Source organism: Acinonyx jubatus, chromosome B4 (genome assembly GCF_027475565.1).
Source record: "Acinonyx jubatus isolate Ajub_Pintada_27869175 chromosome B4, VMU_Ajub_asm_v1.0, whole genome shotgun sequence".
NCBI classification, from domain to species: domain Eukaryota; kingdom Metazoa; phylum Chordata; class Mammalia; order Carnivora; family Felidae; genus Acinonyx; species Acinonyx jubatus.
In genome coordinates, this window is record NC_069387.1 from 31,239,481 (window position 1) to 31,262,147 (window position 22,667).

The 22,667-nt window shown below is 33.7% G+C and overlaps 1 protein-coding gene across 8 annotated transcripts in view; it reads right to left on the reverse strand.

Annotated features, from left to right (window-relative positions):
* Positions 1-22,667, reverse strand: part of CUL2 (cullin 2) — a 155,109-nt gene that overhangs the window by 10,884 nt on the left and 121,558 nt on the right. For all 8 annotated transcript variants that reach the window (XM_053225516.1, XM_015063576.3, XM_027073807.2 and 5 more), the window contains 11 exons: positions 17,648-17,744; positions 17,445-17,555; positions 14,000-14,162; positions 10,992-11,116; positions 9,376-9,483; positions 8,371-8,430; positions 7,550-7,678; positions 7,354-7,440; positions 5,961-6,113; positions 5,620-5,697; positions 400-466 (listed from right to left, as the gene is read on the reverse strand). In XM_053225516.1, coding sequence (XP_053081491.1) covers positions 400-466; positions 5,620-5,697; positions 5,961-6,113; positions 7,354-7,440; positions 7,550-7,678; positions 8,371-8,430; positions 9,376-9,483; positions 10,992-11,116; positions 14,000-14,162; positions 17,445-17,555; positions 17,648-17,744 — 1,178 coding nt within the window. The remainder of the gene's footprint in view (positions 1-399; positions 467-5,619; positions 5,698-5,960; positions 6,114-7,353; positions 7,441-7,549; positions 7,679-8,370; positions 8,431-9,375; positions 9,484-10,991; positions 11,117-13,999; positions 14,163-17,444; positions 17,556-17,647; positions 17,745-22,667) is intronic.

The following is a 22,667-nucleotide window of genomic DNA, read 5'->3' on the forward strand; positions in this document are numbered from 1 at the left end:
TTTGACATATTTAGAGAAAATAGGTTTTTTTTAAGAGTATCTGACCTGTCAAGTCTTGGTTTCTAAATAAAATTTCTACTGTCTATATAAAGTGGTTTGTTACAGAAATGTAAGAAACCATTATAAAATTTAGACATTTTCTTACCAAGCAGTAATAAAAACAGCATAACTTTATACTTATACTATTAAAAAGTGCTGCACTTGAACTTCATTATTAGTTGCTTTAATGATAACCAGCAAGGCAAATAGAGGAAAAGAGGTTAAAAACTATCATTAGAAAAAAATAAAATAAAAAAAACAAAACTATCATTAAGCTGTAAGAAATCTCTTCCATTAAATTATTAACATAATTATATCAGGTAAATTTCACTACACTAGATATAATTAAATGCATTTTACCTGTACAGAGATAATGTAACCATGTAAGTTTCCTTCCACTAAAATGCTGGCTGTAAAATAATTCAAACTGTAGAAAAAGAAAAAAATCAAGTTAATTTCAGCTACTATAACATAACTACCTAGCTATTACTACATTGAAAAAGTAAAAAAAATGTTCATGTTAGAAAAGACATTATAACCCATCTGGTATACTTACTCATTGTATAGATGAGAAAACATATCCATGGCAAGTCCCTGACCAAGATCTTACAATTATTAGTCCAGCTCTTTTCACTTACAACTTTGTCCAGGATTCTCTCCACTAAACCACAGCCCTGTACAGTTGACTATTTGTATAAATTCAGAAATGACATAGCCAATGATTCATTTTGAGTTTGGAATGACAGCCATTTGGACTTTACAAATACAAACTACAGACCAAAAACATCATCATATATTTCCAATATGAAAATGGAAATCATACCTTCATTTCTAATCTCCTATTTCCCAACATATATACCCTTGCTAAAGTGACAGGTTGATTAATATTTCTGTGGTTACCTATAAGGTGACATCTACAATTTAACTTTACATCCAAACACAAATACAAAGTTTCAAGGTACTCATCTTTGTATCTTCTTTTGTTGATATTATTATAAAAAAATTAACATTCTATTATTGTAGCTTTGAAAATTAAAAAACATCTTCCTTGAACTGAATGTATAATTGTAGGACATCAATCCAAAAAGTACCTTTTAAAGAGCCAGTACATAATTTATAGTGAGAAAACAATGCTGAAATGTAAAGAAAACAAACCTCAATTTCATTATAACACTAAAAAATAAACACATCATGTCACAATTCAGAATTATGGACATACTTTCAGCCATGATGTGCCACAGGTAATAGTTACACCTAAAGCTTTTATCTGTATATCAAACTTAACCTTTTTTATTCCCAAAACAAAGTTTCAATAAAGCAATCACCAATGTTTGACCTGCCAGCTGCATACTTTCACTCTTTACAGCAGAAGTTTATAGCTGTCAGCCAAGAGAATTAGTGAATTCTTTTCAGCAGTTTATTCCAAGTTTGCCTGGTCCTGGGAAGCTAAAACTTGTTCAGCACGCTTTCCCTCCAATAGCATGATAAATAGGAAATGCCTGGCACCTAAAATACTTAAGATTTTCTGCTTGGTTCTAATCTAGACAAAGAGAAAAGTCAAAATAATGTCATCAAAGAATCCTAGAAGCGGGCTTTGACTAATCATCTCCAGGGGTGTCAATAAATTCAATTACTACTACATAACTCATAATTTTATGATGAATAATTTACAATGAATTTGTGGACAAAAGCAAAATAAAACATTTTGAAATCAAGAAAATCAAACTTTAAAATGCTCTTTATAAATTATTTAAGTGCAAAACTAGCTCCAGGATGTATATTCCAAGCTCTGAAGGCACATGCCTTGCCTCTTTATACTCCTAGATCTATCAGTCAAGTTTTATTGATAATGATATAGATATATCAACAGAAAACATTCTTTTACCTTAAATTTAAAATCTGATTATAAAGATTTTCATTTCTGTAAATCATCAAGAACAAAAAGTCTCAGTTCCAAATGGAAATATTATAATATTCATCTGGTATTCAAAGATAAAAGCTATAAAACTTTGCTTCATTATATCATTAAACAATTATGTTACCAAAGTTTAGTAGTAAAAAATATGTCTTGCTTCAACTTCTAATTTTAAAATAAGTAACAGGCTAGGACAGCATCTTTTAAATGCCGTTTGAGGGTATTAATTAGAACTCAAGAGGCCTTAAAAATGAATAATTCCTATTCACTTCTAATAGAGAGCTGAATTAATACAGATTATATTTCTTCAGTATTATTCAGATTTCTGGACCACGTACAAAGGAAATATAACAAGAGTTAATGGTCTAATATGCAAAAATAAATTATTTTTTATTGTTTTAGTTTTTTAACGTTTATTTATTTTTGAGACAGAGAGAGACAGAGCATGAACAGGGGAGGGTCAGAGAGAGAGGGAGACACAGAATCTGAAACAGACTCCAGGCTCTGAGCAGTCAGCACAGAGCCCGATGCGGGGCTTGAACTCGGATCGCGATATCATGACCTGAGCCGAAGTCGGACGCTTAACCGACTGAGCCACCCGGGCACCCCCAAAATAAATTATTTTTAATTAAAGTTTAATTTCTATAGTTTTAAGATTCACATGTGTAAAATGAAAGTAAATTTTTTGTAAAATAACTACATATTTTAAGATGTAAAATATAGAAAAGATCACTAAGGCAAGATGAATTATTTACATGTAAAAATGTACACTGTTAAGTACACAGATGGATTTTCATTCCTATGTAACTGAACCCTTGGATTTACTAGGAAAAAAATAGGAGGACAAACTCCCTCTACTGGTAATTAGCGAAAATCCAAATGGAGAGGACAATATTCTTGGAATCATAAATAGTCAGAAAAAAAAACCCGCTGTTTATAAGTGAGGAAAGTGAAACCTGATAAAAGTTATACATTAATAAAGGCTGAAGCGTTTAAAAACCTGATGTTGGAAAATGATTATTTCAAGAGGAGAGAAAAAAAACAACATAAAGTTAAAAGGAAACTATTTGTGGCAGCACCTGTTCTCTGCCTTAATTGTGATTCAAAAATTTGGGCCCTTAAGAAGTAAGTTTTAATACTGTCAAAGATGAGAGGTTAATTTTCTTCCACTTGCCAGATCACAAATACATCAAAATGCCTTACCTGGCTACCCAACCCCTACTCCTAGCTTGCATCTATCCTTTTTGCAAAATCCGTACTAACCTGGGCTCACACTATGCCCACCCAAATGAATGCTTTTCTTCATGTAGTTTCTAAGATGGTCGTGCCACCATGCCTTTCTAAGGAAGATGCAAGAAGTCCCTAAGTTCAACTCCTATTTTGAAAGCCTACCTTATGCCTAGTATCTTGAAATCTACCTGGTTGGTTACACTACTCTAACTCTGCTATTACCATTACTACTATAACTGTTACTTCTTCTATATTAGCTACCATTTATTGAGTACTTATTATACACCAGGCTAAGCGCTTTACATGATCTCATTTTATCTTTGTATCAGCACTCTGAGGTAGTCCTCTTATCAGTTAAAATATTAGAAAGTTATGTGCCCAAAGTCACAGAGCATACATAGTAAATAGCAGGATAGGAATATAAAATAAAAAACTATGATTCCAAAGCCTGTACTGTTATTTATAATGCTTATTTTGAAAGAAACAAAAAACATACTTACTTTAAAACATGACTCAAAATATCCATTACATATATCTCTAGGGAATAGTGTAATGAAATACCATTTTCATTTTTAACTTCATAACATATGCATAACCCACTGGTTCATGAACAACCTTAAATTAGTGTCCAAATAAGGGACTATAAACAATAATGAAGATTTCTCTAGAAAAAAATGCTACCCAAACTTCTAATCAGTCAAGAAATAAGAAACCTCTTTTGGTGAGTTAGTAAATCAAAAAGGGTTAGTTGCAAGAGAAATGAAAACATGTCCACTAAAAAACTTGTACACAAATGTTCACAGCAGCATTATGCATATATTAAAAAGGCGGAAACCACCCAAATGTCCATCAACTGATGAACGGACACATATGTGGTACATCCATACAAGAGAATATTATTTGGCAATAAAAAGGAATTAACTACTGATACATGTTATAACATGGGATGAACCTTGACATTATGCTGAGTGAATGAAGTCAGTCACAAATGATATGACTCTGTATGAGATGTCCAGAATAGGCAAATCTATAGAGAAAGAAAGTAGACTGCTTCGGGATGAGTGGAGTGGTGAAGGGAGTTAAGGAAAAATGAGGAATGACTACAAATGGGTAGGGGGTTTTGGAGGGGTGATTTTGGGGTAATAAAAATGTTTTAAAATGGATTGTGTGATGGTTGCACAACTGTGAATATACTAAAAACCACTGAAATTGTACATGTTAAATGGGTGAATTGTATAGTGCTATGGTTTGAACATCTGTGTCCCTCCCAAATTCCTATGCTAAAATCCTAATGCCCAATGTGATGGTATTAGGAGATGAGGCCTCTGGGAGGTGCTTGGATCATAAGTATGGGACCCTCAGGAACAGGATTAGTGCTAATAGAAGAGAGACCTCACAGAGCTCCTTAGTGCCTTCTACCATGTGAGGACACAAGAAGTCTGTGGCCTGAACATGGCCCTCACCCAATCACGCCGGCACCCTGTTCTTAGGTTTCCAGCGTCCAGAACGGTGAGAAATAAATTTCTGTTGTTTATAAGCCACCCAGGCTGTGGTCTTTTGTTAGTTAGAGCAGCCTGAACAGGCTAAGACATATGTTATACGAATTATAGCTCAATAAAGCTGTAAAGATACAGTCTCTACAGTCTTTTTAAAAGCTTTTTGGTAAGCATTGTAAGGTTTATTTACAGTTGCACTTTAAGGCATTTTTTCTAGGTTATTTCACATTCCATATATTTACCTAAATCACAGTCCAGAAATAAAAATAACTATCACAGGGGATAAATGTGGAGGCTCAAAAATGGCTCCAAAACTGAATGAAAAATTAGAAAATGATCATTTTAAGTATTGTGTTCTAAGCTGTCTTCTAATATCAAAATTTCTGTAATTTAAAACTGCTTAAGAGCAGATAACAGATTTAATAAAAATGAGACACACTTGACAAAGAACCGGATGACACACTTAGCATTTTAGTTTTTTTTTTTAGTTTATTTACCTTGAGAGAGCAAGAGAGAGACAGAGAGACAGAGAGACAGAGAAAATGAAAAGAGGAGGGGCAGAAAGAGAGGGAGAGAGAGAATTCCAATCAGGCTCTGTGCTGTTAGTGCAGAGCCTGACATGGGGCTCAGTCTCACTAACCTTGAGATCATGACCTAAGCCAAAATTAAGAGTCTGACTTGGCCACCCTAGCAACCCCTTAGCATTTAGCCAACTTAGTATTTAACTGACTGAGCAACCAAGGCACTGCTTTAGCATTTTAGTTTTAATATTAGGAACCACAATAATTTACATTTTTCCTACAAGGCAGACTAACTATAATTTGTGAATATACTTTTATATCACATGAGCCCTCAAGGCTTTGTAAAAATATTTAAATATAACGTGAAGACAATTATTAAAATTTCTTTGGTCTTCTAATATATTTTCTGCAAACTTACCATCTGTACACTTTTTTCCAATTCCTGGGGAATTGCAAATGTAGATGAAGGAGCCTGAGTAAGAGGCCATGCACCAGCCTATAAGGAAAAAAGTTAAACAAATAAATATCTAACTTAAAAGTAAATATTTTTAAAATGATTTAAGCAACTAAAGCCCCCCCTTTTTTTTTATCTCCCTTAAAATGTTGATAAAGCCCATCAACATTTCTATCATGACATAGTTCATTCCAAATCACTATAACATGTAACTTTAGAAGATAGCATCCACTGACTGAAAGAAATGTAATCAGGCATCCATTATTAATCCTTTGTATCAGAGTTTTTGAAATGGTTAGTCATACCTGTAGAACATATATTTGAAAACTAATTCCCAAATCTATTACTGTGTCTTGATTTTTGATAAAATTGTTGAACTTATTGTTGAGATCAGCACTGACACTCATATCTGTATACATCCGATGAAGCTTGCTGGTAAACTCATAACCACAGGCTTGCTGTAAAAGAAACAGTTTTTAAAAATAAAAATAAAAAACCACATTGATTATTAAAAGAATGTGATAGGTCTACAGTCAAACATCCTGCTTGTATATTTACACCAGAGGCCTATATTATTCATAATCTAAAGCAGCTACTCAAAACAAAACCTTTCAAAAAAATTTTTCTGTTTAAACATTTTTTTTTGTTTTAATATATTTTTTTCAACGTTTATTTATTTTGGGGACAGAGAGAGACAGAGCATGAACGGGGGAGGGGCAGAGAGAGAGGGAGACACAGAATCGGAAACAGGCTCCAGGCTCCGAGCCATCAGCCCACAGCCCGACGCGGGGCTCGAACTCACGGACCGCGAGATCGTGACCTGGCTGAAGTCGGACGCTTAACCGACTGCGCCACCCAGGCGCCCCAAAAATTTTTCTGTTTAAATGCAGAATAAATGAGAACACATATTTATGAAACAATAAATTTCTCTTTAAAACAAAAACTTTTCTATAAATTCATATATCCTATTTCAACACTACAAAATGTCCACTATGTGTAAGACACCTTTTAAGGTTTATATATAGTATCAAACACACATGAAAGATGACTGGGAATATTTGAGCCAGTAGTCAATTTAAAAAGGAGGGTATTTAGACATATTTTTAATGCCATCTATTGAAATCTACCTCTTTGAAATTATTTAAAACTCTGTCATCACCAGGTCAGAAAATTTGGATCTCTAGTCTTGGGATACAAAACGCTTTGTGTTAACATCATTTTTAAAATTTAAAAAGTTATTGATATATTTAAAAAGGACCACATATTATATTCTGTGTCTACTATATAGGAAAATGATCAACTACTGAATAACGCAGGATAAGAACCAGCTACTACTTATCTCATCAGTCCATAAGCTAAAATGATGTAGAAATATTTACAAAGGAAAAATGAAATTCAACTGTACTCCAAAACTTGTACTTAAAAGAATAATTTCGGTGTATTCATTTATAAGTAATACAAGTCTTTTGTAAAATTAATACTGTTTATATATTGTGGATAATTTTATATCAATATATAGAGAGGGATTTTGTCCTTTCAATGCAGAATTTGCATATCCCACCACACAAATATACATTCTACATTTTAACCAATTACCTATTGATGAAAGATTTCGTTACTACATATAATGCTGCAAATAAATATATTTATGTGCTAGTGGAATAATTTTTAGGACATTAGATCACAGGCTTAAATTACCTTTAATTTATTGATCATGGCTTCTTCAGAATCCATAGACATAGATAACCCGTGAATTAAACGCTTCGCCAGCATTCTTGCGTAGAACTACATTAAAAAATTTTTTTAAAGATTACTTCCTTTCTGATGATTTAAAGTTCAAAACTAAATCAAAGCAGACTGAAACACAAATATAACTTCCTTATTTATAACTTACCTTTTGAAAAACATCTTTATCATCGATATACTTGAAAACAGTGATGAAGCTCGTGAGTTTGTCTTCTACTTCATTCTCAGTCATCCCCTTCGCTGACTTCTTTAGTAAGTTGTCACAGTACTTGGCAAGCTGAAGTAGAAATTGACAGTAAATTTTAGAAAGGGCCCTTCTGTACATATCATGCCTCAAAGGAGGCAAGGTGGCAAAAATACAAAATAAGATCAATGGACAGGGTCTCTGGCATCCTAAAGCTTTTATTTTAAAAACATGAACATGACCTTAAAATATAGGTGTTAAGGTAAAAACCAAAACAACAACAAAAACAAAAACACGTAGAAACAACCCAAAAATCTAATCAACATGTAGTGACCAATAAAGCATTGATACAAATAATGTAAGTTTCAAAAGAACACCTAGATGAGTTTTGAGAGGCTCTGTAATTTATTATGTTAAATAAGTACTTTTCTTTTAGGCTATCAAAAACTTACCATCAATTTTTTTTAGAGTTCAGATAAAAAAAAATCCCTAATGCAAATTATTTCAAAGCAAACATATTTTAAACCCCAAACGTAAAATGGAATATTTTCTCCTTCAGTTATTCCTTAAAAAACAAAAAAGGCTTCAGCATATGGCCAATTGCATTCCTTAAATACATGCCAAATTATACACAATGTATATAATCACTTTTATTTTTAATAATTTAATTTCATCTATTTTTCTGAAAGAGACTACAAAAGCAAATTAATTTGATGTTCTCCTCAGTTTTCTTTTTCTAATACTGATTTTCCGTAAGATTATTTTTAAACAATCATCAAACTTACCAGTTCAGGTGCTTTGCAAACAGACTTGGGTTCTCTGTAATTTACAACTGATGTAAGGGCCTACATAAGAAAACAGACCAATAATCAGTCCCCAGGAATAGGGGAAAAGTGCAGATGGTTCAACAGAGAATGTTATTATCTGTAAATCCAAAAATGAGTGCCTCACACAAAACACAGCATTCTGATGGTAGTGTTCTTGTTTTCATATTTAACACAGGGTAAATTTCTCTAACTCTATTCCTCATGGTAACTACATAAAAATTATATATATTGTTCCTACTGAAAATATTCTCGATAACTCATTATTGCTATTTGAACACAGATAAAATAAGACTACATTTTAAAAAATCTTACAATAGCTATGTAAGCAAAGTTTCCTTTAAGGTATACTAAAATCCAAAAGTTTGTAAAACGTATTTATTTTTCTTTCAAATATCATCGTTATTTCAAATATTTCAAATACAGTAGCCTAAGTATTATATTTAAAGGAAAAATCACTACTAAAGAATATTAAAATTACACATGCATTTTTGAAGATACTAGTTTATTAAAAATTTCCCCTATATTGCATACTCATGGGAAATTCAATTCCCATATAATTCAAACATTTGATTTAACCACTCAGTTATTAATCTAAAAGTTTTATTTTGGGGCGCCTGGGTGGCTCTGTCGGTTGAGCGTCTGACTTTGGCTCAGGTCATGATCTTGCAGTCCATGAGTTCAAGCCCCGCAATGGGCTTGTTGCTGTCACCTGTCAGTGCAAAACCCTCTTTGGATCCTCTGTTCCCTCCTCTCTCTGCCCCTCCCCTGTTTGTTCTTTTTCTCTCAAAAAATAAATAAAAAACATTAAAAAAGAAAAAGAAAAAGAAAAAAAGAAAAGTTATATTTCAATTTTGACTTTGTCTAGATTAGAGGTCATACACATAATCAGTTAGAAGCTCAAATTCTGAAACTGCCTAAAGAATAGTGATTAAATAGAATTATATAAACAGATTAAAAAGTTACCTTATCCAATGCACTCATAAAGTGCTGATCACCATTTAAAACAGTGTTGATTAGTTGAACAAATTTACCATGTACTTCCAAAACTGACTCCACAAATAGTGTTGGCATCTACAAATATGAAATACAAAGTACAAAATCACATTTTAAGAAGGATAAAATTAGGCTCACTAAAGAATTGCTTCATTACGTGTAAAGTTTTTCCCAAGCAAATTAATGTTATATACACATTATATATCTAGATATCTAGATAACTAGATATCTAGATATATATCTACATACAGACCCTCAAAAATGTTTTTAACTAAGATGGCTTTAAAAATCTAAACCTTTGGTATGGAAATTAGCTTGTCATTCAACATCATTGAAATGCAGGACTCTAGTTCTTCTACCAGAAAAACCGACTAAAAACACTTCTGTGTTGGAATACCGTATCTTAAGGGTAACAAGATACAGCCTCTCAACTACCAGGCCTATCACTTTCATAGAGGATTATATAAACAAAAACTGCCTTCAAAGCTACTGAAGGCTGAGAGGGAAAGGAGAGTTAAAAAGCCAGAATCTGTGAAAACAGAGACTCCTGGAACTAAGCAGTACAATTCCCTACATCTCAGAGGGAAGAAGTATCTAGCAGTGCAAAAGTGAGTTTTTGATCTTAATGGAGGGAACTATGTCAGCTAAAATTATTTGGGTCTACTACAAATGTATTCTCTTACACTTCCACCCCCTTGTCCTTGACACCAATCTCTGCCTCTTTGCCTAGTACCATTTAACCCAGAATCTAAAAAATATAGATTAATAAACCTAGGCTTTACAAAAATGGAAAACTTATTAGTGTGTCAAAACCATTACTGTGGCAGGATATAAAAATCACTGGAGTGATGAGCATTTAATAAATGCTCCTAAACAATGATATCCATATAGAGATTACTGCAAATGAAGAGCCAAAAGCTCTACTTCAGGAAGAGAAAGAAGTAACATTTCATGTCATGTCTATCTTATTTGTCAAGCCATCACTAGTGATAACAAAGGCGGTGATCCAAAAAGATTTGATGATACGAACACATATTGAGAAGAAAGACACCTTGTTGTAAACAGTCATTTGACTGACAAGGAACTCTTCAGAAAGATGGGTGTTAGGAACATGAGGATACTGCTGGATATTCTGGGTAGTAAGCATATATTTAGGGAAGATTGTTTTAATTTAAATTTGCTTCCTGGACTACCAAATTCAGAGCATTTATAAAGAAAGCAAATTGTAATTTGCCTATACTGCCTTTGATAGATACCATTACTACTATAACTATTAATGCCAGTTACATAGAAACACAATCATTTACAAACAGCAAACATATTTTTCTGTGAGAAGTTAATTAACAATTGCTAAATGAACACATCAGTATAACTAAGAAGCCTATCTCATTCAATGACTTTCTAATAATACGGTAATTCCAAAATAAGGACAACAAACTATAGGTTTAAAACATATTTTAATAAATATGTTTCATTTGTTATCATGGTAGGACTCTTCTGCCATTGTTTAAAATAGTGAAGTCAAAAGAAAAACTCCATGATATTCTGATTAAGAGAAAAACATCCCAGCTCCTTATATAACTCACATTTTCCTGAGTAAGATTACTGGTTGCTCTAAGGCCCTCATCATGGATATGATTTTGCAGCTCCTGAATCATATGAGGTAAACCAGTGGACACAGCACGAAGTAAGACATACATATTTGCCATGTCTGAAGAGAAAAAGAAAATTTGATTATTAAATTTCCAAAGAGTTCAAATAATATTTTAATGCAATAGGTAATATATGGTTCAAAATGCAGAGTTACAAGAGAATGCAGAGAAAGTCCCCCACACCCATCTCCAACCATCCAGTCCTCCTTTCCCACAGGAGAGGAATACTGTAGTTAATACCTTTTCAAAGATGTTTCATGCACATTCAAACAAATACATATAGTCTTTCCTCTGCATCTTTTTACACAAAAAGTGTAGCCCGTTTTATGTATTATTTGCAATTGTATAACACACTATTTTAACTTAAGAGATCTTTTTATATCATTACACAGTGTTTTTCACATATTTTATAACTGCATAGCACCACATTATATGGCTATATTACAAATGCTTACAAATTTATGAAAATTTGGTTGTTTCCAATCTCTTGCTATTACAACATTACAATTACTAAACCTGTATATTAGCAAGCATATCTGTAGTATAAATCCCTGGAAGTGGGATTGTTATGTCAAAGCTTCATCCTCTAAACAGATCCTTATAACACAGCTCCCAACAGCAGGAAGTTCCCTTGCCAACAATGTGTTATCAAATGTTTTGATCTTTCCCACTGAGAGGTGAAAATGATGTCTCCGTGCAGTATTTTTAAACTTTTTATTGAAATATAACACACGCATAAAAAGTGTGCAAACATGTATCTAAATGAATTGTCATAAGTGAACACATAAACACCCACGTGATCACCCTGGGTAAGAAACAGACATTTCCTACACCTACAAGTTCCCTGCACGCCTCCTGCCAATCACTACTCCTCTTGCTCTTCCTCAAAGGCAATCACTGTCATGACTACCAACCCACAGATTAGTTTTGCTTGTTTTGATTTATAAAAATGGAATCATACAATTCCTTCATGTTTGGTTACTTTGGTTCAACATATTTATAAGGTTGATCTACATTTTGTATGGTAGCTGTAATCTGTCCATTTTCACTCCTCCATAATATTTCACTGTATGAATATACTGTACTTCATCTATTCTGTTAGTGAACATTTGAACTGTTTATGGTTTGGGGCTGATACAAATAACACTGCAATGAACATTCTTGTGCCTTTTTGTAAGTTTTTGCACACAGTTTGGGCAGGGGATTATGTATCTGGGAGACAATGTCAGTGTTTCAAAGTATTGCATCAATTTATATTCTGAGCCTAGTGTATAACAAGCTCTCTGTACTCCACACATTTCCTAATGCTTATTATATTCAATCTTTTAAATTTTATATCAAAATGTGACTATTGATATCAGTGTGGTTAATTTGTATTCCCCTATTTTAATAAGATTGATGGCCTTTGTATATGTTTACTGGCTACTTGGATACCCTCTACTCTGCAGTACCTGTTCAAATTTCTTGACCATTTTATACTTTAGACATAAACCTTTTTCAGTCATGCAAATATATTACCCTATGATTGTCTTTTGATACTTTTAATGGTCTTTTAATGACCCAACGTTTTTAATTTTAATGCAGTCCACTAGATCAATCTTTCCTTTGTGGTTAGTGCTTTTTGTGTCTTATTTAAAATTATCCTTCCCTACCTCAAGGTCATGAAGTTATTCTCCTACATTATCTTCTCACAGTGTTATATTGTTTTACATTTAGGTCAAAAGCCTACAATGTATTGACTGATTCTGGACATGCTGTCTGAGGTACAGATCAAATTTTACTTTTTTCCCCAAGTGATTATCCAATGGACTCAGCAGTATGTGTTAAAAGGACTGTATCTTTCACCCATTGCTTTACAGTGTTACTTTGGTCGTAAATCAAGTATCTATTGTATGTATGCATGGGTTCTTTCTATGCTATTTTATTCTATTGGTCTATCTCTCTATCCTTACACCAATGCCTCGATGTCTTAATTACTGTAGTTTTATCATAAATCATGCTATCCTGCAGTCTTCCCATTATGGTCTTTAAGACTGTTTTGACTGTTCTTAGTCTAAGAGTTTAACTTTCAGAATTAAAACAAACAAACAAAAATCAAACCACTTCAGTTTTGAGTATATTCTCCTGATCTATAAATCAATGTTGCTTTCAACAGTGTTTAGTTTTTTGGGGCGCCTGGGTTTGTTAAGCGTCCGACTTTGGCTCAGGTCATAATCTCACAATTCATGGGTTCCAGTCCCACAATGGGCTCTGTGTTGACAGCTCAGAGCCTGGAGCCTGCTTTGGATTCTGTGTCTCCCTCTCTCTCTGCCCCTCCCCCCACCTCTCTCTCATGCGCGCGCGCGCACACACACACACACACACACACACACACACACACACACTTTCTCTCTCTCTCAAAAAAACATTAAAAAAAACCAATGTTTAGTTTTTTGTGTAAGTCTGGCACATATCTTGTTATGTTTACTCCCTGCTAGTGAAAATTTTTAGTGCTATTTTGTCTTTTAAAAAAAAAAAATCCCATTTTTTTACTGCTTATTACTAGCATCTCATTGCATCTTTATTTTGTATTTTCTTCTATTTTGAGTGAGATTAAGCATCTCCGTGTATTTAAAATCTATTCACGTTTCCTCTTCATCTTCTTTGTTTTTTTTCCTGTTTATTAGAAACTCTTAATGTATTAAGGAAATTAGCCCTTGTGATACACAAAAATGTGCAAACACATTTTCCTAGTTTTACTTTTGACTTAGGAATATACTTTGAACATATACTTTTCCAAAACAGTCTTTCAACGTAGATTATTAAAAATCTGTAAAAAGGCACATCGAACATCTTAGAGACTATTACTAAAAATACTTGAAATCTAAGGAAGTTTGAAGATGATGTAAAAAGTGGGTTTATAATTTAATATCTATTCATAGTTACTGTTTCATATCACTTACCATTTTTTTTCTCTTGTCGGATGATATTATGACATTCTGCATGTAAGAACTGTAAGTGGTCTGCTACCATTCGTTGCTGACATTCATGAATCACTTTAGTATATGAACTTGGATGCAAGTATTTTCGACATCGAATTTCTTCATCTTTTAATCTACCTAGAACCTTTAGAAATATATTCTTATAGTCATGACCTACTATGAGGAAAAACCTGTTATCAGTAAGTAACTTAGGTAGCCTCAATTTAATGGCTCAATTAAATATGGCCAGGTAACAAATAAGGATTATATAACCAATGTAAGTCCACATTCCATAAATGATTTCAATTTTTTATTTAGGCTACTAGCTATCACCTACATTTCACCAAAATCTTATGAATAAGAACTAATAAAGTTAAGTGGTCTACATTTTGTCTTCATTTTAAAGGCAAGTTAATATGCAACAGGAAAAGTGGGTAAAAATTATTAAAAAATAGAACAGGTGGTTACTTTATGAATATTTAACTATCAAACTAAAAAATAATTTACATCAACTGGATCAAGTAGATTAATCTAATTATTTTATATTGGTTCCTCTTATAAAATGTAAATGTAAACAGTATGTACATTAATTATCACATTAAAGATTTCATTAAAATTTCTGACAGTCAAATATAGTCTTAGTTAAATATGTCAATCAAGATCTTTAGTAAAGCTTATCCTATATAAGAAACATTGGGCTACAAACAATATACTGATTAATATTAATAAGAACCAGCTAATAAAGATAATAGCTAGAGAATCTGGCTAATTTCTACCTCAAAACAAAACTGCATTTGCAATAAAAATCATGCTAGCATAGTATAGACTTTGAAAATACCCTGCAATGCAAAGCTATATAACTACAGTTTTTGAACTTAACAGGTCCCAGAGAACTAAGTATAGTAAAGCCTTTAGGGAGTACTACTGATTTGTCTGGGCATAATTAGATAATACTGGGGGGAGGGAGTGCCTGGTGGCTCAGTTGGTTAAGCATCCAAGTCTTGGTTTCAGCTCAAGTCATGATTTCATGGTTTAGAGACTGAGTCCCACGCTGATAGCATGCAGCCTGCTTGGGATTTACTCTCTCCTTCTCCCTCTGCCCCTCCCCTGCTCACACTCTCTCCCTCTCTCTTAAAGTAAACAAACAAAACTTAAAAAAAAAAGAAGCTAATACTGGGATGAAAGGTGATGTTGAGAGGGGAAATAAGACATCATTCCTGGATACCTCTCAGATACCTTTTGATGAAAATGAGGTAAAGATGGAAGAGAGATTCATGGTCCTATCTTTGCTACCCTGTGGAACCAGGAGTTCAGGGCAGACACAGAAACCAAAGGTAGCCAAAAAAGTATCCAGACTAAAAGATGATGGGGCATCTGGGTGGCTCTGCTGGTTAAGCGTCGACTCTTGATTTCAGCTCAAGTGATCTCATGCTTGTGAGATCAAGCCGCACATAGGGCTCCAGGCTCTGTGCTGGGCATGGAGCCTGCTTAAGATTCTCTTTCTTCCTCTTCCTCTGCCCCTCCCTGCTCATTCATGTGCATATGTGTGAACTCTCTCTCAAAAAAAAAAAAAAAAAATAATAATAATAATAGCTTGTAAGATGTTTATAGCACATATTTAATCAACGAAGACAATCATTTTGGTCAGTAAGTTTTTCTTTCAAAACAAAAATATCCCTTAAAAGGATTATGCCTATTAATCATTATAGTGCACTGTAAGTGACTTTAGTGTTTATGGGTTAACTAAATGCAACAGGAATTAGAGTCTGGAGGTGAGGAAGGATGAGTAAAGGAAAAAAAAATGACAATCGGGAGAAGGGTACGTATCAAGAGGAAGGTAGACAAGAGTGGAGTATCTCCATGCAAGGCTTCAAATAGTTACAAAATCACTTATAGCTGGGGAGGAAAGGCCAAAACTACAGGTAAAATACAGAAAGAGAAGTAGGACGGCTACATTAGTCTGTAAATTAAATGAACTACTTTTATATATGCTATTTCCCAAACATAATTTCCAAAGGCCCTCCTTTTTACAGTTTGAGATATAATTTACTTATTGTATGATTTACCCATTTAAAATACAATTCAATGGTTTGGGTGTATTACATTATTAGTGTTTTCAAAATTGTGGTAAAATATATATAACATAAAATATGTCACTTTAACCACTTTTTGACTGTGTTCAGTGGCATTAATTACATTCACAGTGTTGTGCAACTATTTCTAAAACTTTTTCACCACACCGAACAAAAACTCTTTAACCATTAAACAATAACTCTCTATTCTCTCCTCCTCCCAGTAACATCTCAACAACTTTCTGTCTCCATTAATTTATCTATTCTAGATATCCCACATTCTAGACAGTGTATGGTTCTACATAAGTGAAAATACAGTATTTTTGCCAAGGGCCTCCTTGTGAACCAAATGTAACAAGGAGTGTACGTATCACTGATATTCTGTGCATGCTTTTCAGGATTGGACCTAGAACCTTTAACAAGAGTCTAAGATGCAAAAAGGGCTTGGAGCTAAGAATCACTGACTTAATGTAACCTCTTAATAGATGGAGAAAAATGTCCCAGAGGCTTACTCAAGGTACCAGAGCTAGTGACAACAGCAGGAAGAGAATAAAAGAGCTCAGACTTCTAGACCTGGGCTTTGTGGAATATATAATGTATCAGTAAGTACTGATATTTCTTAACCTGTCATCTATGGAGGCCAGTCTATAATTATTCCACTTATAATATGTTATTTTTCTTGGCTAAACAAACTAACATATCATCCTATAATAAAATGCTTGAAATTCAGTACAGCAAGTGAAAAAACCTGGCTAAAAATTTAATACATCTTATATGATGGCTGACTTTATAACTATTCCTTTACCAAGAAAATACACATACAATTTTAAATATGGTAATCAATAAATGTTGGTTTAAGGATTAATTAAAGTTTCTTCTGGAGTTTTTACTCAGTCTTCCAAAAGTTGAACAGACCCAAAGAGTAACCTATCCAAATATCTAGAATTATTATATTTTTCCTTATTTTCACTTCCATTTTAAAGAAGAAAAGATAAAAACCCACATACCTCGCTTCTATGTTTATCCTATGCCTTAAACTTATCTACTAAGCGTAAATATAGTTTATCCTTTAGCCAAGATTGTGAATATTAATTTTAAAGGCAAGCAAATCAAGCAATCAGGATTTATCAAAAAGCATCAACCATGATGAAAATTGGATAGCACTTTTTCTCATGGAAAATGCCACAGCGAGAACAATGATTTATCAATAGGAATTGCACATTAATTATAACCCAGAGTAATGATCAAACAAATAAAAGCTTTTTCCACTTTCTTAATTAAGAAAACAAATGTTAAATAAAACCATGCCTGACATATAAGAGATGATGCATTTAACATAAGATGCTCTTTCTTACCTTTTCCATATACTGTGAGCAGTTTGATTCTTGTAATAAATTTGAAGCTTCTTGTTTGTAATATTCTCCTGTTTCAGTCAGAAAGGGAGACTCAAAGATTTCCTGATAAAACTAAATAAATCAATTAAAATTTAATTAAAAAATTAGAACAAGTAATTTAAAAAATTAAAGGTCTGATTATGTTTTTAAAGGAGGCTTTTTACCTTTAAGGGGAATTTTTTCTTATACTGTTCAACATGAACAAAGGAGTTAATAACCCCATGGATTACTTTCTGGTTTGGGTCTTCTCCACCACGATCACTAAAACAAGGTATAACAAAAAATACTGAGAATACAATTATCTATGGAAAAATAGCAAAGAATGCCAAAATATGGCTGTTAATATTCTATTGGTCTAATCAATTTATAAAGCATTTTAAAGGTCAATGCATGCTTGATGCTTAAAAATAATTTTTTTCATATCATAGCTGAATTAATATTTATGATAGTTAATGTAGTCATTAGATGTCATTTCAATAAATGAGAAAAGTGTTAATTGTAAATACTACATTGATACTCGGATGATACTACTTTCATTTTAGAGTAGACATGAGGCCATCAATTCAAGACTTTTAATACTGATGGTTAAAAATATTTGAATTTGACTTGCCACAAACTGTTACTAGAGGATTTGGTCAGAATTCAGTCTGGACCATTACAAGTATGCCCATAATAATCTGACAGTACACATAAACTCTATATATTATTACTCCCTGAAGGGACTAATAGGTGCTATTCTCTAAGAGATCTGCCACTGAGTTGCTTCCCATGCAAACACAAAGGTTTTTGGAAATTTTAGACATTTAGTGAGATATGTTTCAGTATTTCTATATCCCTTTACAGCTGCAAAGGAATCTAAAATCACCTCAATTATTCATGTGACATTTGGTAAGTTCCTACTTAGCCAAGGCACTATTTGTGATGCAAGTTTTATTTATCAAAAAATTGTTTTTAATGTTTATTTATTTTTGAGAGAGAGAGAGAGACAGAGCATGAGCGGGGGTAGGGCAGAGAGAGAGGGAAACACAGAATCTGAAGCAGGCTCCAGGCTCCAAGCTGTCAGCACAGAGCCGGACGCAGGGCTCGAACTCATGAACCGCGAGATCACGCCCTGAGCTGAAGTTGGACACTCAACCAACTGAGCCACCCAGGCGCCCCTAAGATGCAAGTTTTAAACATGGTAACAAGTGTAGGTGAATGTCAGGCTTTCTAATTACAGAAAGAGGAAAATGAAATAGAAAAAAATAGTTTGTCTAAAGCCACAGCCCAACAGTCTGGCCCAAAGTTGGGAGTTTCTGACTCCAGTACTAATGCTCAAATCAAACCATTATGCGGTCAAAGGTTTACCTTCCTCCTGGCAATCTTTCACCTCACTTTAAAATGTCTTTTTTTTCCCTCTGAGTTAATATTTATTTTACAGAGAGAACAACAGAAAATACATGATCACCATTCCATCATAAAAATATCTTGTTCTTTACAGTAGGATAAAAAGACTTTCTAACATTTTTGAAAAGTGTTGAGGCAATGATGTTTACATATTAGTGTCCCTCCCTGCCTCTGCATCTCTCTAATACTCTTTCATTCTTTCTTTCATTATCTGGATAGTCTGGGGGAAGGTTTTTGTACTTGAACAAATATAGGCATAATAATTCTGTCAGTTATAAAATCTCAGATACAAAATCTACATTTTGATATTACTAACAAAAGCAATGAGTTCCTATAATGTCACATATACTGCTCTGCTCACCTTCTATCAGTTCCTTCCTAAATCCAAATTAAATCTGGTGAAATAATGATCTAACCTATCTCATCTATTTGGAACACACCAGATTTTTTTTCTTTTAACTTTGCCTGGGGCAAAATAAAAATCAGTCAAGAATGAGAAACGTCTGAATTTTTGGAAAATTAGACTACTAAAATTCTTTTCATGACCAAAGTCTATTCTCCCTGCTCAGCACCAGGAAAACTTCCACTCCTGATATTCTCAGCACTCTTGCCATTTGTTTCTGATCCCAAAAGGCCCAGGTAAGCTGGAATTGGGTAACACACTGTCTAGAAGAAACACAGATATTCCTAGTGCTTAATAACTAAGCTGTCCTCCCTAAAAAGGTAACAGCTGAATTCAGAAACTCTTAGGCACAATTACTCAATCTTTAAGATCACCACACACTTTTATAACTATACAAAACATTATAAATATACAGTATTTCTATTAAGCTGACAGATAATGAAAATAAACTGAAATGATACCAAGTTAGTAATACACAAAAGCACTGACTAAATTGGTCATCTGAATAAACTCTAGTTTTCATCTAAGAACCTGGTCCCAAGAGATAAACCCTGAGAAAAGAAATGAATTTTTAGAAATATTGCTAAGTATTTTATCTTAACAGGACTGTGTGGCAAATGCCTACAAAAGTCATAATGAAATTACCAACATAATGAAACCAATCAGCTGAGATGATAGGTACCAAAAGGAATATTTAGCATAGACCTTAAGACCAGGATTTTAGAGTCAGGCTGCCTGGGTTTGAGTTCTGGCTGCATTAATATGTCACCTTGGGCAGGCACTTCTTAACCTCTTGGTACTCACTCAGATCTCCTCTTCTGTAAAGTGGGGATAATAAAAGTACCTACACCTCATGGCTGTGAGGATGTGGTAAAGATTAAGCATAACGCTAGAATGCATGTAACACAGTGCTTGGTATAGGAATAAACAATTAATAAACACCACCTATTATTTTAGGTACTAATAGGAACAAAATGGAAGCATTTTTAATATATTAGAGAAGAGAATAAAGAGACCAAAAAAGCACTGATTGTCATTTTAAAATCAAAGCTTTTAAAGCCTATGAAATGAGCTTTTAACTCAAACAGCAGACCAAATTTGTGACAGTCATCAAAAGTTAGGCTGGAAAGTCTTGATACTGATATATGACAAGGGGTACATTAATCTCTTAGTGAAACCTTCCCTTTACCCGTATGTTTAAATGAAAGTAGCGTTCCAGCAAACTAAATGCAGTCCCCTGTCCCTACTGTAAATCTGGGAAATGACAGGAAGGTTACTTTTTAGTACCCCATTGTTGGTGGTAGCCCTTGGACTTAAAGAAATTGAAAAAAGATGGAAAGAAGACAGGACAGTGTGGGAAAATAAAACTATATGCAAAAATGCACAAGAGAATGAAATGCTACACGGAGAGGATGGGAAGGGAGTAGAGGAAGACAGGCAAAGAAGTGGCAGACACCGAAAGCTGGACAGCACAGAAAGTTGATAAAACCATCCAGGACATGAGGAGCAAGAGTCAGTCTCTGAAGCAAGACGAGTCGCAGCTGTGTGTGTGACCCTCTGGGGCGGTAAGCAGGGCATAAGAGGCAGCGGAGCTCAAGAAGGGAAACCACTGCAACCAGAAGACTTGCTGCGGCCCTCACCTGAGAACACCTTCTAGTTTCCCCTATTCCCACCCGAGAAAGGCAATGGGAAATCGAGGAAATGTTTTACCTTCAGACTGGCAAGATTTCCTAACAGCAAGTATTGCTGAATGGCAGAGAAACAGGCATTCTCACATTCTGCTTGTGGAAGAACAAGCGCATCAGAGGGCAAACTGGCAAAATTCTAAATGCATGTACTCTATGGCTCCAAACAAACATCTGCATTCATGCATGATAAAAAGCGAGAGTTGGATTAGTGGGTAAACTGGAAACAACCTAATATACACCATGAGAAGGGTTTAATAAAATGAGGTAGGACCATACTAAATAAATACTAAGTAACAGTTTAAAAAGAATGTGGTATATACTCACAGAAAAATTATCAAGATATATAATTGAATAAAAAAAGAAGTTAGTAAGTATGTACATCATTTATGATTTTAAAAAGTTAGAAAAAATCACATAAAAAAGAAAACAATCTCTGTATTGTACTTATTATTTCTGTATGTAAACATAAAAAGACCTACGAAAAGGTTTGTAAAGACACTTAAGCAAATAATAACAGGGATTATTACCTCTGGGAAGAGAAAGCCTAAGAAAAGGATCTGGAACATTCAAAGTTTTTCAAGAATGTATGTACCACTTGTGTATTTAAAACTAAGTTTTTCATTGAGTAGCTAATTACATGGTCCAGGGAAGAAAATGTACAAGGTGAGTCTGGCACATCCTGACACACTAGGTAACAAGAAAGGTTGCAAGGATGACTAGGATCTTCTCAAAAAGACCATGGTGCCACCTAACCAAATGGAAGCAATTTAAACTTTAGTAAAACACCACAATGAATAGAAACAAATCAAATGTATTTAGGTCTATAAGATCATCATAATATATTGGGGGAATAAGGCTAATTGGTCACTTTCTGAGGATAACAACAACCCAACTCATTATCTTGACAAATGGGTAAAGAACAAACTAAGCAGTTATTTTACCCTTCCTATATGAACTTCACCATTGGGTAACCAAATAGTAGACGAAGGGAAGCATGTCTTTATAAAATTATTGCTTCCAGGTAGGAGTTAAAACAAAATGATAGAAATAGAGTGACAGTTCTATAAACCTCATTAAACAAAAGATGTCAGTATTCAGCATCAGTGGTTGCTTATATCCAAAACAAGTGAAAAAACAGACATTATGAAAGAACAAAGTATCTATAGTTTCGTCCGAGGGAACCAAGGAGTCTGCCAATTTGCAGGAAATAAAGAGGACAAAGGAACATTTTTTGGATGAACAAAACTAAACTCTTACAGAGTCTAGGAATATACACATGGGTGATAAAATCATAAGAAATAGAAGAAAGGAACTACCTTACAAGTCAGCATAAAGGTAACTTTTGCATAAAGGAAGGGATGGGACACATATAAAGGTTTCAGGGGTGGCTGGTATGGTTCTATTTCTTGACTTGGGTGGTAATAACAAGAATATTCACTTTATAATAATTCATTAGGCTGTACAATTGTGTTGTGCAGTTTTCTGTATCTTTTAATTTACATTTAAAAAGTTAAATAACGCACACACAGCAAAATCCCCCCAAATACAAAAGAAAACTGATATAACAATATTAATATGTGCCAGAATAAAGAAAAAGAGCACAAGATATATGATGTTACAACAATAAAAATAATTAACCATGAAGATAATAATCCTGATATTTACTCAACTAACAAACAGAGATTCAAAATGTATGAAACAAAAACT